The sequence below is a fragment of the Amblyraja radiata genome, chromosome 28 (assembly GCF_010909765.2).
Source record: "Amblyraja radiata isolate CabotCenter1 chromosome 28, sAmbRad1.1.pri, whole genome shotgun sequence".
NCBI classification, from domain to species: domain Eukaryota; kingdom Metazoa; phylum Chordata; class Chondrichthyes; order Rajiformes; family Rajidae; genus Amblyraja; species Amblyraja radiata.
In genome coordinates, this window is record NC_045983.1 from 4,472,057 (window position 1) to 4,489,410 (window position 17,354).

At 46.4% G+C, this 17,354-nt stretch overlaps 1 protein-coding gene across 1 annotated transcript in view; it reads left to right on the top strand.

Moving 5' to 3' along the window:
• The window catches only part of vps53 (VPS53 subunit of GARP complex), a 359,847-nt gene that overhangs the window by 295,135 nt on the left and 47,358 nt on the right, over positions 1-17,354 (top strand). Inside the window, exon 19 of the mRNA XM_033045623.1 lies at positions 5,347-5,416. Within this exon, the coding sequence (XP_032901514.1) occupies positions 5,347-5,416 (70 nt within the window). The remainder of the gene's footprint in view (positions 1-5,346; positions 5,417-17,354) is intronic.

The following is a 17,354-nucleotide window of genomic DNA, read 5'->3' on the forward strand; positions in this document are numbered from 1 at the left end:
CGTACCGTGGGACAGGGCTTTAAACCAGCATCTGCAGTTGTTGGTTACGTATTTAATTGTCATATGTAAAGACCACAGAACAATTACATTTTTACTTGTAGCACAACAGGCCTATAAACATAATACTCATAGACGATATATAAAAAAACAAAACTCCAACACTAGTGCAAAAAAGCCCAAAATCTGTTGTGCAACTAATAAAGTCTATAGTTCATTGTTTAGTTAGTGTTGTGTCGTGTTCAAAAGTGTGATACATGGTGGGAACAAGCGCTTCCTGAACCTGGAGGTCATTGTTTTCAGACTCCTATAGATTCTTCCGAATGGCAGGAGTGATAGGTGCAGAATCAGGCCATCCAGTCTATCAAGCCTACTCGCCATTCAATAATGTCTAAGCTGTCTTCCCCTCTCAACCCCATTCTCCTGCCTTCTCCCCATAACCCCCGATACCCATACTAATCAAGACTCATGTGAAATTAGTAGAATTAGGCCATTCGGCCCTTCGTCCATTCTGCCATTCAATCATGACTGATCTATCTCTCCCTCCTAACCCCATTCTCCTGTCATCTCCCCATAATCCTTGACACCTGTATTAATGAAGAATCTATCTATCTCTGCCTGAAAAATATCCACTGACTCCACAGCCTTCTGTGGCAAAGAATTCCACAGATTCACCACCCCCTCACTAAAGAAATTCCTCCTCATTTTCTTCCTAAAGGAACGTCCTTTAATTCTGGGGCTATGACCTCTGGTACTAGACGCTCACACAAGTGGAAACACCCTCTCGACATCCGCTCTATCCAAGCCCTTCACTTTTACAGTGGGCTGAAGGGCCTGTTTCCACGCTGTAAGTTTAAACTGAGCTAAACATCTTTCCCATAACATGATGACCAGAACAGTTACGTAAATGAGGTGTACAAAGGTGAGTGGGGGAGGGGAAGAGTTGGGTGCACAACAGTACAGTGACTTGTCACTTGGTTCAGTACCTTCCAGTGTCTAAGTATCAAGGGTCCTGCAACTCGCAGTTGATCTGCCCCAGAACTAGTAATGGGCCTGTCCCACTTAGACAATTTTTCAGGTGACTAGGCTGTCGCCTGTATGGTCATGAGTAGTCTCCTCAGTCGCCCAAAGAATTGTAGCATTTTTCTGGTCGCCGTTGAAGTTTGGAATGTTCAAAACCTGTCGGGGACAGTTGGCTTGACGCCAATGAGCGTAGCTTGACTTCTTCTGACGTAGGTGCTGTCGTTGATTGTCACCGGTGCTGACTTGGGTGAATTCCATTGGTGGCTACACATGTCAACCGGCAACAGGTACTGGCGACTGAATTTTCTTAAGTTGTCTTCAGTTGTCGCCGACAGGGTCGTACCTTGTCGTAGCTTGTCGTGGGTGGACGTAGGTTGTCGTAGGTGTGGTCGTAGGTGGACGTCCTAATGGTTCGCCGGATGTCGGTAGTTTGACGTCGACTAAGTGGTAGGTTGTTGTAGACATTGTCGTAGGGGGGTTCAGTCGCCGGTTTTTCGGCAACCTTCTACGACTATGACAGTCGCCGGCAGTCACCGAAAGAATTGCCTAAGTGGGACAGGCCCATAATGTTATGTGGAATGGCTGTGAAGATAAAGCAATCATTTCTTGTGCGGCTCTGGAACACAAGCCCCCCCCCCCCAACCCATCTCAACTGCTGCCTACTCAAATTCCAAAGGGAAAACTTTTTTTTTCCCCCCTCTTTCGGTTTACACTCTCCCTGCTTTTGTGAATACGGCCATTCATTGCGTGGAACAATTACATCCACAAGGATGCCAGAAAGCTCAGGGAGGATCAAGCAAATGCTAAGCAGAAAGATCAGAGACCCCTGAACCAAACTAACTCATTAATGAATGTCCCAAACACACCCAAACCAAAGCATAATTTTCACGAATGCTCCACTTTGCTTGAATTATCCGTTGAAGTGCCCCATCGCATGAGTCACAACCAGCGTTGCCACGAGCTATCCACCGGCCACGTTATAAGACTCATGAAGCTTATTATGTTTTTAATCACTTGCTTTGACATTTGATCTTGCACACATGCACTGCTAAAGTGATAATGGGGTTAAAGATGTGTTACCACTGAGTAATGTGTGGCAGAAATAGACGAGTCTCACGTCTGTAATCTCCTACTTAGAGTATTTACAAATCGGGTTGACCTTGAGCTCCTTGACATCCAGCATATTATGGCTACGCGATCCCTAATTGAAAAGAGAAATAAAGCGAAACCTCTTCCTTTGACGAAATGACCACCTGCCCTGTTCAGCTAGTTTGCCTCCAGACTGTTGGCTTTCTGGTCCAATTGTTGTTTTTGAGAGAGGATTGGTGGAAGGTGTAGCCATGCTGCACGGAAACAGGCTCTTCGGCCCAACTCATCCTTGCCAACCAAGATGCCCCACGAAAGCTAGTCCCATTTGCCCGCGCTTGGCTCATATCCCTCTAAACTTTCTCCATGAACCTGTCCGTGTCTTTTAAATGTCTTTTTTTAATTTTTTTTAAATTAATTTTTTTTTTATTAGAAGTACGGTAAATTACAATAACACACAACACATATATCTTAATACATTTTTTGTACCGCTTCATTTTTTTTTTTAAGCTTTAAGAAAAAGATAGAAGTAAGGAAAGTAAAGAAGGTGCGCAAGAGTCGTGAAGTGCAAGAGAGTGTTGGGAAAAGAAAGCCCCTTAGAAAAGAAGTTAGAGAAGGAAGTAAAGTAAGAAAGTAGACCCTAGAAAAGAAAGAAAAAGAAAGTAAGGACAATCGCTCTATTATAACATTAAACTCCGCAGAAAGACTACCAACCAAGTCTGTTTTTGTTGTTTTACCTCCCATTGCCAGGTCCTGATGTCGTTGGTGCCTCTGCCACAGAATGCAGTGGAGGCCAATTCACTGGAAGGTTTCAAGAGAGAGTTAGATATAGTCTGAAGAAGAGTCTCGACTCGAAACGCCACCCATTCCTTCTCTCCAGAGATGCTGCCTGTCCCGCTGAGTTACTCCAGCATTGTGTGTCTACGTTAGATTGAGCTCCTAGGGCTAACGGAATAAAGGGATATGGGGAGAAAGCAGAAACGGGGTAATGATTTTGGATGATCACCCATGATCATATTGAATGGCGGTGCTGGCTCGAAGGGTCCTGCATCTATTTTCTATGTTATTTTCTGTGTTTCTATGTTACCTGCCTGAACAACCACCTCTGGCAGCTCATTCTATTTACCAACCACCCTCTTGAGTAAAACAGTTGCCCCTCAGGCTCCTAGTAAATCTTTCTCCTCTCACCTTATACCTATGTCGTCCAGTTCTTGATTCCCCTAACCTGGGTAAATGACTCTTTGCTCTAAGTTTAGTTTAGAGATACAGTAAAGAAACAGGCCCTTCGGCCCATTGAGTCCATGCCGACCAGCAATCAATCACCCTTAATTCTGCACTTCAACATTTATTCTACTTTGCATCAAAGTAGTGTTTCTCAGTCTGGCTATGTTTTGTGTCTAGCTGTGATTGACAATGGATTTCAACCATCTTTTTCCTTCTTCGTTTTCCTTCATCAGTTCTTCATTGCTTCTTCTCCCCACTTCTGTTGGGGTAACTTGTTCACACAAAGAATGGTGGGTGTATGGAATGAGCTGCCAGAGGAGATGGTTGACGCTGGGACTATCCCAACATTTAAGAAACAGACAGGTACATGGATAGGACAGGATTGAAGGGATATGGAACAAACGCAGGCAGGTGGGATTAGTGAAGCTGGGACATGTTGGCCGGTGTGGGCAAGTTGGGCTGAAGGGCCTGTTTCCACATTGTATCACTCTGACTCTATGACCTCTACCTTATTGTGAACATTGGACTTTGTCTCTGGAACTGATGCACTACAATGCTGAGAACTACATGTTACACTCTGTAACTTTCCCTTTGCTCGACCTGTTGTAACTCAGTTTGGGTAGATTGTATTTATGAATCGTAGTGTGTGATTTGAGTAGATAGCATGCAAAACAAAGTTTTTCACTGTACCTTGGTACACGTGACCATATTAAATCTAAACCTAAGCACATCCTTCTCTACTTTGTGATGCAGCCAATATCTGCGTTCTAAGATGCCACAGGATACAGTCTTCATTTTACTTTAGTATAGTGATACACCGCGGAAACAGGCCCTTACGCCCACCGAGTCCGCACCGACCAGTGGGCACCATACACTAGTGCTATCCTGCACACTAGGGATCATGTACAATCTTTACCAAAGTGAATTAACCTACAGATCTGCACGTCTTTGTGGTGTGGGAGGAAACCGGAGCACCCAGAGGAAACCCTCTAGGTCACTGGGAGAATGTACATACTTCGTACAGACAGCACCCTCGGTCAGGATGGAACCCGGGTCTCTGGCGCTGTAAGGCAGCAACTCTACTGCTGCGCCACCGTGCCATCCCTGCCTCTGAGCTATTTAACACAGTCCACATAACAGGCAAAGGTTGGCGAACTGATGAGCATATGAACAGCCGGTGAATGGGAAGGTAGCCATCAAACCTGTTCCTAGACCTAGGAATAGAAATTCATCTTCTATTGTGCAATGTAGACATGATGGCTACTGCCCTTGCGTTGGATGCTTAGCACGTACAATGGAGGATTATTGTCCACCTGCTATTGTCACCGATCCTTGCTCTCAACACTTCAGAAAATCACTGATCATGGATATAGATTTTTAATTTTGAGGTTATCTAGGATCCTGTGCTGCTGAGATGCTGCCTGACCCGCTGAGCTACTCCAGCACTTTGTACTTGTCCACGTTCTCCACACCCGCTGAGCTACTCCAGCACTTTGTACTTGTCCACGTTCTCCACAGAGATGCTGCCTGACCCGCTGAGTTACTCCAGCACTCTCTGTCTTTTGGGGGTTGTAGAAAGAAAGCAGTGCTGAGCTGAAGGGCGTGAAGCTCTCATCCTTTCTTTCGGCTTCTCGGTGGCCCCAATGCAGGTTTTCCAAGATGCCTGTAGCATTATCTACTAGAACTGCTGCCTTGCAGCGGCGGGTGCTGTCTGTACGGAGTTTGTACGTTCTCCCGGTGACCTGCGGAACCTTTCTCCGAGATCTTCGGTTTCCTCCCCCACTCCAAAGACGTGCAGGTTTGTAAGTTAATTGGCTTGGTATAAATGTAGAATTGTCCCTAGTGTGTTTTCGGAGTCTGCCAGGGACTCGGTAGACCGAAGGGTCCGTTTCCGCGCTGTGTCTCTAAACTAAACTAAAAAAAGTCACGTGTTTCCAGAAATGGGACAGATGTTTTATCCTTGATGCGCCTTTTTTTTGCTCCAGAATATAACGTTTAATTTTCTTCTTTGTACAGCTCCTTCATTCCAAAATTCATCAACCACCTTTTCAAGTGCAAGCCAATCAGTATGGTGGGAGCTGAGCAGGTAAGAATTCATGGGAAATGATTTGCAAATGTCGGAAATCTGAAATAAGGAGAGGAAAAGTGTGCTCAAGTCAGAACTGGAAACTTGTCTGCCCCAGCGCCCTGGTATCTTGAGCTTTCTTGCCTTAATAGGATGAGTGTCAGCTATTTTAGGTTGAACACAAAGTGCTGGAGTAACTGGGGTAGCACAGCGGTAGAGTTGCTGCCTAACAGCACCAACGCCTGCTGTCTGTATGGAGTTTGTACGTTCTCCCTGTGACCGCGTGGGTTTTCTCCGGATGCTCCGGATTCCTCCTACACTCCAAAGGCGTACAACTTTGTAGGTTAATTGGCTTTGGTAAAGATTGTAAATTGTCCCCACTGTGTAGGATAATGCTAGTGTACAGGGATCGCCGGTCGACGTGGACACGGTGGGCCGAAGGACATATCTCCACACTGTTTCTCTAAACTAAAGTAAACTCAGCAGGTCAGGCAGCATCTTCCGTCTGAAGAAGGGTCCCGACCCGAAACGTCACCCATTCTTTTTCTCCAGAGATGCTGCCTGAACCGCTGAGTTACTCCAGCACTTTGTGTCCATCTTTGGTATAAACGAGTATCTGCAGTTCTTTGTTTCTACATATTGGGGTGGTCATTTGAATTCAGAAACTTGCTTTTCCATTGCATATGTTGGAAACTGGGACAAACCTGGACCACACTTTATTTCAGATGATTTTTTGTAACGAGATAGGAGAGAAGATTTGAATTCCATGTCTTAGTCAGAGTGATAGAGTCATGCAGCACGGAAACAAGCCCTTCAGCCCAACTTGTCCATGCGAACCAAGAGCTAATCTTGTTCTGGATCCAATTCTGGATAATAGCACATTGGGTTAAGTACTTCTTCTTGCACCCTTTCACAAAAGGACTGATATGAACACAATGATCCTGCTTCACTCAGTTATAGCAGTGTTAATAAGGATAGGTTTTTAATAGATTAACTTAGCCAAAAGTACAGAGTGAGGCCAAATGCAAATTGGAGGAATAATACCTCATATTTCGCTTGGGCAGCTTACAACCCAACGCTATGAATATTAATTTCTCTAACATCAATTAACCCTTGCTTTCCCTCTCTCTCCGTCCCTCCCCCACCCTAGTTCTCCGTCGAGTTTGACTGTCCTGATTAATTTCACTGTTTGTATACCTCGTTGTCACCTTCCCCTCAGCCAACAATGAACCGTTCCACATCTCCGAGATCATCGTCTGCTTTGATCTGTCGTTTTCACACCTTACCCTTCCATATCTCTGTGTCTCCCTCTCCCCTGACTCTCAGTCTGAAGAAGGGTCTCGACCCGAAACGTCACCCATTCCTTCTCTCCAGAGATGATGCCTGTTCCGCTGAGTTACTGCAGCATTTTGTGCCTGCATGTTATGGATACTGGGCATGGGGATGCTTCATACTGGTTCAGCATTTCACAAGGAGACGAGCTGTCGCATTCTTCATTTTAGTTGCAGGGAAGTACAATGTATAAGAATAAATGGATGATTGTACAGAAAACCAGAATGAACAATGCTTTGTAGAAAATCAGCCTGTAATTATTCATTCTGATGGATTTCAGATTGCGATAGAGAACAATTACACTGTTGTTTCCTTTGCTCTGAGAAATAGATAGATCATGTAACTGGCTTTTTCTCTTGCAGCTGCACTTTGTAACTTTGCACAAAGCGTAGATAGACACAACATGCTGGAGTAACTCAGCGGGACAGGCAGCATCTCTGGAGAGAAGGAATGGGTGACGTTTCGGGTTGAGACCCTTCTTTCAGACCCTTTCCTCAGTTCCCGAAACGTCACCCATCCCTTCTATCCAGAGATGCGGCGTATCATAAGATCATATGATCATAAATGATAGCAGAATTAGACCATTCAGCCCATCAAGTCTACTCCACCATTCAATCTATCTCTTCCTCCTAACCCCATTCCTGCCTTCCCCCCATAACCTCTGAAACCCGCTGAGTCACTCCAGCATTTTGTGTCTATCTTCAGTGTAAATCAGCATCTGCAGTTCCTTTCTACGCATTCCACTAAGCGAGCCCAGCTAAACAATAAAGGTTTGGTTCCTGCGCATTAGTGCAACCATTCCTTACAAGGCCACTGGTTTTGATGCACTTGCTTGTGAGGTGTAGGTTCAGATTCAGACTGCAGACGGAGATGCAAGTCATGGTCACAGATAGATATCAAAGGGCTTTAGTAAGTGTTTTGAGTTTAGTTCTGAGTTTAGTTTATTGTGCACCGAGGTACAGTGAAGAGCTTTTGTTGGGTGCTAACCAGTCAGCAGAAAGACAATACATAGTTACAATCAAGCCATCCAGAGTGTACAGATATATTATGAAGGGAAATAATGTGAATAACATTTCATGCAAGTTAAAGCCAGTAACATCTGATCAAAGATAGTCCGAGGGTCCCCAATGCAGTAGATAGTAGCTCAGGACCGCTCTTGAGTTGTTGGTAGAATGGTTCGGTTGGCAGACGACAGCAGGGAAGAAACGGTCCCTGAATCTGGAGGTGTGCGTTTTCACACTTCTATACCTTTTGCCTGATGGGAGAGGGGAGAAGAGGGAGTAACCGGGGTGCGACTCGTCCTTGATTATGCTGCTGGCCTTGCCAAGACTGCGTGAGGTATAAATTGAGTCAATGGAAGGGAGGTTGGTTTGTGTGATGGTCTGGGCTGAATCCACAATTCTCTGCTATTGCTTGTGGCCTTGGATGGAATGAAGTGTAAACCACCTCAATGAAGACTGCGTGTGAACACAATCCTTTACACAGCTCCACCGTTTTCTAAATCGTGACTAGCTGCATAAGTCTCTGTGGGTGGTTAGTTTAGTTTAGTTTAGTTGACAGGTGCGGCGTGGAAACAGGCCCTTCGGTCGGTGTACCATCGCCCGGTGGGTAATCGCCTCAGCGCAGAGGGAGAAGAGGAGGGAAGAGACAGTAACCCTAAGATTTTTGCCTCCACCACAGTGAGGAGGTGCTTGGAGGATACACTGTGGTGGTGTTAATTTGTGTTTATTGTTGTTTATTATTGTATTATTGTATGTATGACTGCAGGCACGAAATTTCGTTCAGACCATAAGGTCTGAATGACAATAAAGGTATTCAATTCAATTCAATTCAATTCAATTCGGCCCACCGAGTCTGCACCGACCAGTGATCACCCGTGTACCAGCTCTATCCTACACACTAGGGACAATTTACCGAAGCCAATGAAGCCAGAGACCTGCACGTCTCTGGAGTGTGGGAGGAAACCGGAGCGCGCAGTCACAGGTAGAACGTACAAGCTCTGTACAGACAGCACCCATAGTCAGGATGGAATACGAGTCTCTGGCGCTGTAAGGCAGCAACTCTACCGCTGCGCCACTGTGCCGGCCATTGTGACTTGTTCAGAAACCCATGTGTGCTCATTTCCAATCTGTTTCTGGCCAAGTGTCTATCGGCTTGCATTATAGTCCCACTTGTTCAGTCATAGTACATAGAACATTACAGCACAGGAATAGGCCTTTTCACTGTCAATGCTGGATCTTATTCCAAGGCAGATTTGTATCTGTGGACCTAATCTATACCCTTCCATTCCCTATATATCCATGTGCCCATTCAAAACTGTCCTCAACACCACTATCACACCTGCCTCCACCACCACCCCTGGCAGCACGTTCCAGGCACTCACTCTGTGTAAAATAAAAAACCTTGCCTTGCCGTTTTCTTTTAAACGTTGCCCCTCTCACCTTAAGACTATGCCCTCTATCTTTGATATTTCCAACCTGAAAAAATTGATTCTAACTGTCCTACCCTTTCTAAGTTTCACATAATATATATATATTTCTTTATTTATATAGCACATTTTTAGTCAACTTGCATTGACCCCAAAGTGCTTCACATAATTACATCCACATACACAGGCAAAGGTGGGTGAAGTGTCTTGCCCAAGGACACAACGACAGTATGCACTCCCAGCGGGATTCGAACCAGCTACCTTCCGGTTGCCAGCCGAACACTTAGCCCATTGTGCTATCTATAATGTTATATAATTCTATCAGGTCCCCCCCCTCAACCTTCAGCGTTCTAGAGAAAACAATCCAAGTCTGTCCATTGTCTCCCTGTAACTAATACCCCCTAATCCAAGCATCATTCATGTAAATCACCTCTGCACCCTTTCCGGAGGAGGCGCTGTCCTGAACGGCTGCCTGTCCTGCAGCTGTCCGTTTTTTTCCCTTCTTTTTTATTATTTTTAGTTTGTTAAGTGTACAGTCAGGGGGTCTAAATCTTTTATGTGTGGGGGGTGGTGGGGGGGAAGGGGGAAACTGCTTTTCTAAGTCCCTACCTGGTCGGAGGGGTTGCCTTCCTCCGAGCAACGTCTTCGACCTGTCCTCGCGGCCTACCAGCGGGTCCTGGAGCGACGTTTCCCTGAGGGGACCTGGCCAGAACATCGGCTTTGGCGGCGGCGCAGAACGTCGGCTTTGGCGGCGGCGCAGCGCTGGAGCGCTGTCATGGAGCGGGCGATGCCTTTCCTGGGTCGCCGTGCTGGGACTCCAGTATGCTTGGTACCGCCGAGGAAAACATCGTGGAGCCGCGTTTCTGCGGAGCGGCCAGCTGCGACGTTGAACTTACATCTCGCCGAGATCACCAGTGTGCGGAGCTCCGTCTGGCGTGGTCTGTTGGCTTGGAAGCCGCAGGCTCCGGTGGGAAGGCGGCCGTTCCTGGCACCCCAAGCCGCTGGGGGTTCTCCCGACGCCGGAGTACCATCACCCGGCGAGAACATCGGGCGCCGTGGCGGCGACTGTGGAGGCCTCAATAGGCCCGACTATGGGTGGACAAGAGGATGGGGACTGGACTTTGTGCCTTCCCTCACAGTGGGAATCACTGTGGGGGGATGTTTTGGTGTTGAATTTCTTTATGAATACTGTGTTGTATTTTTATTAGTGTGCTGCAAGGACATCAGAATTTCCCCTGAATAAGGGGATTAATAAAGTCTATCAATATTTCCAAAGCCTCCACATCTTCCCTGTAAATGGCTCAAGCAGAACTGCATGCAATACTCAAATGCAACCTAACCAAAGTCCTACAGAGGTGCACCATGATTTACCAGACTCTTACACTCAATGCCCTGGCCAATGAAGGCAAGCAAACCATATGCTTTCCATCTAGACTTTTGATTATTAGTGCGCTCCTCAAATTAAATCAACATAAAATACATTAAGTGTAGGAAGGAACTGCAGATGCTGGCTTAAACTGAAGATAGACACAAAAAGTGGGAGTCACTCAGCGGGACAGGCAGCATCTCTGGAGAGAAGGAATGGGTGACGTTTCGGGTCAAGACCCTTCTTCATACAATACATTTATGCATTTAGAAATATCTTGAAACAAAATACCTAAATATTTTTGAATGATTGGGTTGTATCACCAAATAGACTATGCATACAGCTGTTTAGTCCATTATAGATGGCATTGCATACTCTTTGGTGCCTCCATTTGCTTGTAACAGCAACATTCCTTGTATGAAGAGCATGGTGCAGGCGGAGGCTGTCAGAAGCTCAGCTGTTATCTCCAACTTCAGCTGTTTAAGGATGATTCCGTGTTATTCCGGTGGAGTATTCTTGAGACTCTTGAAAGGTGTCCTTGAGACTCTTGAAAGGCGCCCATAAATAAAATTTATTATTATTATTCTAAGGACAGTGTACTATCCTGCTGATTTAATTCCAAGAGCCATTGATACACGGGCCTTCAATTCACGCAGATAAAGCTTAATATGAGGCATCAGAAATGTCCTCATTCTTCAGGGAGCGGGGGTTCCCCTCCCCTACTATAGATGAGGCTCGCACCAGGGTCTCTTCAGTACCCCGTAACACTGCTCCATCTCCCCATCCCCCCACTCGTAACAAGGGCAGAGTCCCCCTAGTCCTCACCTTCCACCCCACTAGCCGTCACATACAACAAATAGCCCTCCGTCATTTTCGCCACCTCCAACGTGACCCCACCACTCACCACATCTTCCCATCTCCTCCCCCCCCCCCCCCCCCCTGTCTGCTTTCCGCAAAGACCGCTCCCTCCGTAACTCCCTTGTCAATTCTTCCCATACCACCCCCTCCCCGGGCACTTTTCCCTGCATCCGCAAGAGATTATCTCCCCCCCTCAACTCCATTCAAGGACCCAAGCAGTCGTTCCAGGTGCGACAGAGGTTCACCTGCACCTCTTCGAACCTCATCTATTGCATCCGCTGCTCTAGATGTCAGCTGATCTATATCGGTGAGACCCAGCGTAGGCTTGGCGATCGTTTCGCCGAACACCTCCGCTCGGTCCGCATTAACCAACCTGATCTCCCGGTGGCTCAGCACTTCAACTTCCCATTCCGAATCCCACCTTTCTGTCCTGGGCCTCCTCCATGGCCAGAGTGAGCACCACCGGAAATTGGAGGAGCAGCACCTCATATTCCGCTTGGGCAGTTTACACCCCAGCGGTATGAACATTGACTTCCCCAATTTCCGGTAGCCCTTGCTGTCTCCTCCCCTTCTCAGCTCTCCCTCAGCCCTCTGGCTCCTCCTCTTCCTTTCTTCTTCCCACCTCCCCTACCCTACATCAGTCTGAAGAAGGGTTTCGGCATGAAACGTTGCCTATTTCCTTCGCTCCATAGAAGCTGCTGCACCCGCTGAGTTTCTCCAGCATTTTTGTCTGCCTTTAATATTTTTATAAATTTGCACAATCATAGAAAACGGGTCACTGACTTGCTCAATAGATCAAAATAAAATGTTTTGTTTTGTTTGGTTTTGTGATACAGCGTAGAAACAGGCCCTTCGGCCCACCGAGTCTGTCCCGACCAGCAATCACCCATACATCAGCTCTAACATATACACGAGGGACAATTTACAGAAGCCCATTGACCTACAAACCCGCATGTCTTTGCAACCTGGGAGGAAACCAGAGCACCTGGAGAAAACCCACGCGGTCACAGGGAGAACGTACAAACTCCGTACAGGCAGCACCCCTAGTCAGGATCGAACCAGGTCTCTAATGCTGTAAGGCAGCAACTCTACCGCTGCACAACTGAGCCGCCCTAATGAGAGTTTAATGTGAAAGTTTTATGTTTATAAGTTATTTAATCTAAGACGTTGGTGATGCCACACTTGGAGTACTGTGTTCAGTTTTGGTCACCTTTCTCTAGGAAGGATGTCAACAAGCTGGGAAAAATGCAGAGAAGATTTACGAAGATGTTGCCAGGACTTGAGTGACTAAGTATAGGATGAGGTGGGACAGGATAGGACCTTATTGATTGGAGCAGAGAAAGCTGAGGGGTGATCTTATAGAGAGTATAAAACCGTGATGGGTATAGATAGTGAATGCACAGAGTCTTTTATCAGATCATGAAGATGCACAGAGTCTCTTGCTCAGACCAGGGGAATTGGGAACTAGGGGATATAGGTTTATGGTGAGGGGGGAAAGATTTAATACAAACATGAAGTGCACCTTTTCACACAGTGGGTGTATGGAACGAGCTGCCGGAGGAGGTAGTTGAGACAGGTACGATCGCAACATTTATGAAACATTTAGACAGGTACATGGATCAGTCAGGTTGGGGGGAGTTCCCCCCCCCCCGCCACGGGTACCATGTAATCCCGTGCTACCCGCTCCATGGTCAGATAGTCGGCGATTAACCCTCTCCCCCACCTGGTTTGCCAGGTGAGGAGAGGGCTGTGGACCCCCAGCAGGACCAAAATCAAGACCTGTCAAAGGGCGGATGAGCTCCCAGCGAGCCAACGGCCGTCCACACTTCAGTAGAAGTTGCGATCACTGTCGTACACAGCATTGTAAGGCACCGTGCCCGTTGATGTTTTCAACAATGATGACATGGATAGGATAGGTTTAGAGGGACATGGGCCAATCGCAGGCAGATGGGACCAGTGCCTTCCTTCTCCCCCCCCCCCCCCCCCCCCCCCACCCCCTATCAGTCTGAAGAAGGGTTTCGGCCCGAAACGTCGCCTATTTCCTTCGCTCCATAGATGCTGCTGCACCCGCTGAGTTTCTCCAGCATTTTTGTGTACCTGGGACCAGTGTAGATGGGACATGTTGGTCGGCATGGACAAGTTGGGCCGAAGGGCCTGTTTCCATGCATCATGACTCTAAGTGTGGAAAGTATCTGACGTTGAATGCTCCCAGGATTTGAAATGCTAACCTTTTACAAAGGCTGCAAAACTGGAAGAACGGCTGATTTAGCAAAAAGCTGCCAAATAAATATCTCTGTCTCGATAATCAACCCTTTCCACCCCAAGACTAAAAACATCAAAGAGAATCTCTAACAATTAAATAAAGCTATCAATCATGGTCGGGTTAAAAGATACAAGGAACGTTTCCCACAACCTGCTCCGAGCCAACCTTCAGCTTTGATCTCAAACCTGTTTCCTTGAGGTAATTTTTAGCAGACTGTTGCAGAAGCAAAAGGTGAATACCTTGGCTGCAAAGCAAGCAAACAAAGTGACATGTTAACATTTGCCAGATTCAATAACTGGATTATTCTGCAGAGATTTTATCAGGACAAATTCATGAAGTACTAACTTGAATAGGAGTATACTTAAAAAGCATAAATATCAAACCATAGGAACCACATAACTAAAGGGGACAAAGAATAATTCTGTAGGAAGCAACTGCAGATGTTGGTTTAAACCGAAAATAGACACAAAAGTGGGACAGGCAGCATCGCTGGAGAGAAAGAATGGGTGATGTTTTGGGTCTAGACCCTTCTTCAGACTAGTCTAGAAGGAATGGGTGACCCTTCTTCAGACTTGACCCGAAATGTCACCCAGAGATGCTGCCTGTCCCACTGAGTTACTCCAGCTTTTTGTGTTTAAATAATAATTCTGTTGTGTGTTCTTCAACATAACCTGCTGACCACAGCCCTATTTTATTTCGACTTCCCTGTAATCTTTGGGCTTTCCCCACATGTTTGCTTTTCCTTTTTAATTGAGTTAACGTCGGATGCTTGAAGTAAAAGTATTTGCACAGCTTTGAGGAAATAGGCGGATTGCACCCAGGTAGTTTAGTTTGGAGCATGAAATCAGGCCCTTCAGCCCACCGAGTCCACGCCGACCAACCATCCCCCTCACACTAGTTCTATTTACAGATTTCAGTTCAATTTACAAAAGGCCAATGAACCTACAAATCTACACGTCGAATGTGGGAGGAAACCGGAGCACCCAAAAAACCCCACGCGGCTACAGGGAGAACGTGCAAACTGTACAGACGAACGTACGGACGAAACCTACAGTCAGGATCGAACCCAGGTCTCTGGCATTGTAAGGCAGCAACTCTACCGCTGCGCCACTGCCGCTAGTACAGATAGTACAGATTCGGCAGGCTGAATGGCTTGTTTTAGTGCTGTGATTCCGCAAAGCTTTTTGCGTCATACGGCACAGAAACAGGCTCTTTGGACCAGTGCCCATGCTGACCACGATGCCTCTTCTACACTAGTCCTACTTACCTGCGTTTGGCCCATTTCCCTCTTAAACCTTTCCTATCCATGTATCTGTCCAAATGTCCTTTCAATGTTGTTATAGTATCTGTCACAACCATCTCCTCTCTCCGCTCGTTCCATATACATATGTGAAAAAGTTGCCCTCCAGGTTCCTATTAAAACTTTCCCCACTCACCTTAAACCAATGTCCTCTAATTCTTGAATCCCCTACTCTGGGTAAAAGAGTTAGTGCATTTACCCCATCATCTCCCCTCATGATCCTATACATCGCTATAAAATCATCCCATTTTCCTGTGCTCCAAGGAATAAAGTCCTATCCTGCCCAACTTCTCCCTATAGCTCAGGCTCTCGATTCCTGGCAACATTCTCATAAATCTTCTCTGCACCCGTTTCAGCTGAACAACATCTTTCCTGTAACAGGGTGACCCCAACCGAGCACAATACTCCAAATGTCCCCTCACCCATGTCTTGTACAACTGTGACATAACATCTCAACTTCTATACATATCGTATGACACTCCTCATTCCAATTACTATATTAAAAATAACTCCTCTGCACTATATCCTCCAAAGCCCCCACATCCTTCTTTTAATGGGGCGACCGGAATGGTACGCAATACTCCAAATGCGGCCTAACCAAAGTTCTGTAGAGCTGCATCCTGACTTCCTGACTCATACTCAATATTGTGAGCAGCGGAGGTTTACCAGGACGATGCTGGATTGGAGGGCATTAGCTACAGGGAGAGGTTGGACACATTTGGATTGTTTTCTCTGGAATGCCAGAGGTTCTGGAAGGATCTGATAGAAGTATATAAAATTATGAGAGACATAGATAGGGTGAATAAGGAGAACACGGGGTGGACAGTCAGAATCTTTTTCCCAGGATGGAAAAATCAAACTCTTAACGGGCTTAGTTTTAAGGTGAGAGCGGCAAAGCTTAAAGGAGATGTGCAGGGCAAGTTTTTTACATAGATAGGTGAGTTCTTGCAACGAGCTGATGGTGGAAGAGGCAGATATGTTAGTGGCTTTAAAAAAATTAATTGGATAGGCAGGGAATGGAGAAGTATGGATTATATACAGGCAGATAAGAGATGGTGTTGACACTATGTGTGGCACACACTCCAGGGGCCGAAGTGCCTGTACTTATGCTGTTCTCTCGTATGTTCTATGTTCTTCTTTGACGTCAATATTCTCACCTCAACTATCCTTATCTCACACATTTTGTCTTTTCAACGCTGGCCTTTGTCCAACCATCCGCCAGTCACCCCCCCCCCCCCCACCTGGTTTCTACCACAATGAGGGTCTGAAGAAGGGTCCCGACACAAAAGGTCACCTCTCTCCAGAGATGCGGCCTGACCCACTCAGTTATTCTAGCACATTGTGAAACCCCATGTGATATCAATGTGAGACATGCTGTGGCAGTTCATTTTTCAAATCTGTTACCACACAATCTTTGGCCTCATTGAAAATGAAAATCTAACCTTCTTGAAGATAGACACAATGTGCTGAAGTAACGCAGCGGGCCAGGCAGAATCTCTGGGGAAAAGGAATAGGTGACGATTCGGGTCGAGACCCTTCTCCAGTCTGAAGAAGGGTCTCGACCCGAAACGTCATCCATTCCTTTTCTCCAGAGATGCTGCTTGACCCGCAAGAGTTACTCCAGCACGTTGTGTCTATCTTCGGTATAAACCACCATCTGCAGTTCAGTTCTACGCATGATCGAGCCTTCTCGACTTGGATGAAATCAGCTCACTCGATAGTGTTCCCTGTTTGAGTCGGAAGTTTGTACCTTTGAGTCCCAATCTGGAGTCTTAAACGTGGAGGTTAAGCTTATTTCCTGATAGTACTGCTACACCGTTTGTGATACACCTTCCTACTAGTTTCATTGCCCACCTGATTCATTTTACTGTTTGCATGCCTCGTTGTCACCTTCCTCTCATCCAACAATCAACCATTGTACATTTCCTTGACCATCGTCTGCTTTGATCTGTCCTTTTCACACCTTACTTGTTCTTTGTACCCTTCCATATCTCTTGTTTCCCTCCCCTTGACTCTCAGTCTGAAGAAGGGTCTTGACCTGAAACGTTACCCATTCCTTCTCTCCAAAGTAGTTGCCTATCCCGCTGAGTTACTCCAGTATTTTGTGTCTATCTTCGGTTTAAACCAGCAACTGCAATAGACAATAGGTGCAGGAGTAGGCCATTCGGCCCTTCGAGCCAGCACCACCATTCAATGTGATCATGGCTGATCATCCACAATCAGTACCCCGTTCCTGCCTTCTCCCCATATCCCCTGACTCCGCTATCTTTAAGAGCCCTATCTAGCTCTCTCTTGAAAGTATCCAGAGAACCAACCTCCACCGCCCTCTGAGGCAGAGAATTCCACAGACTAACAACTCTCTGCGTGAAAAAGTGTTTCCTCATCTCCATTCTAAATGACTTATTCTTAAAC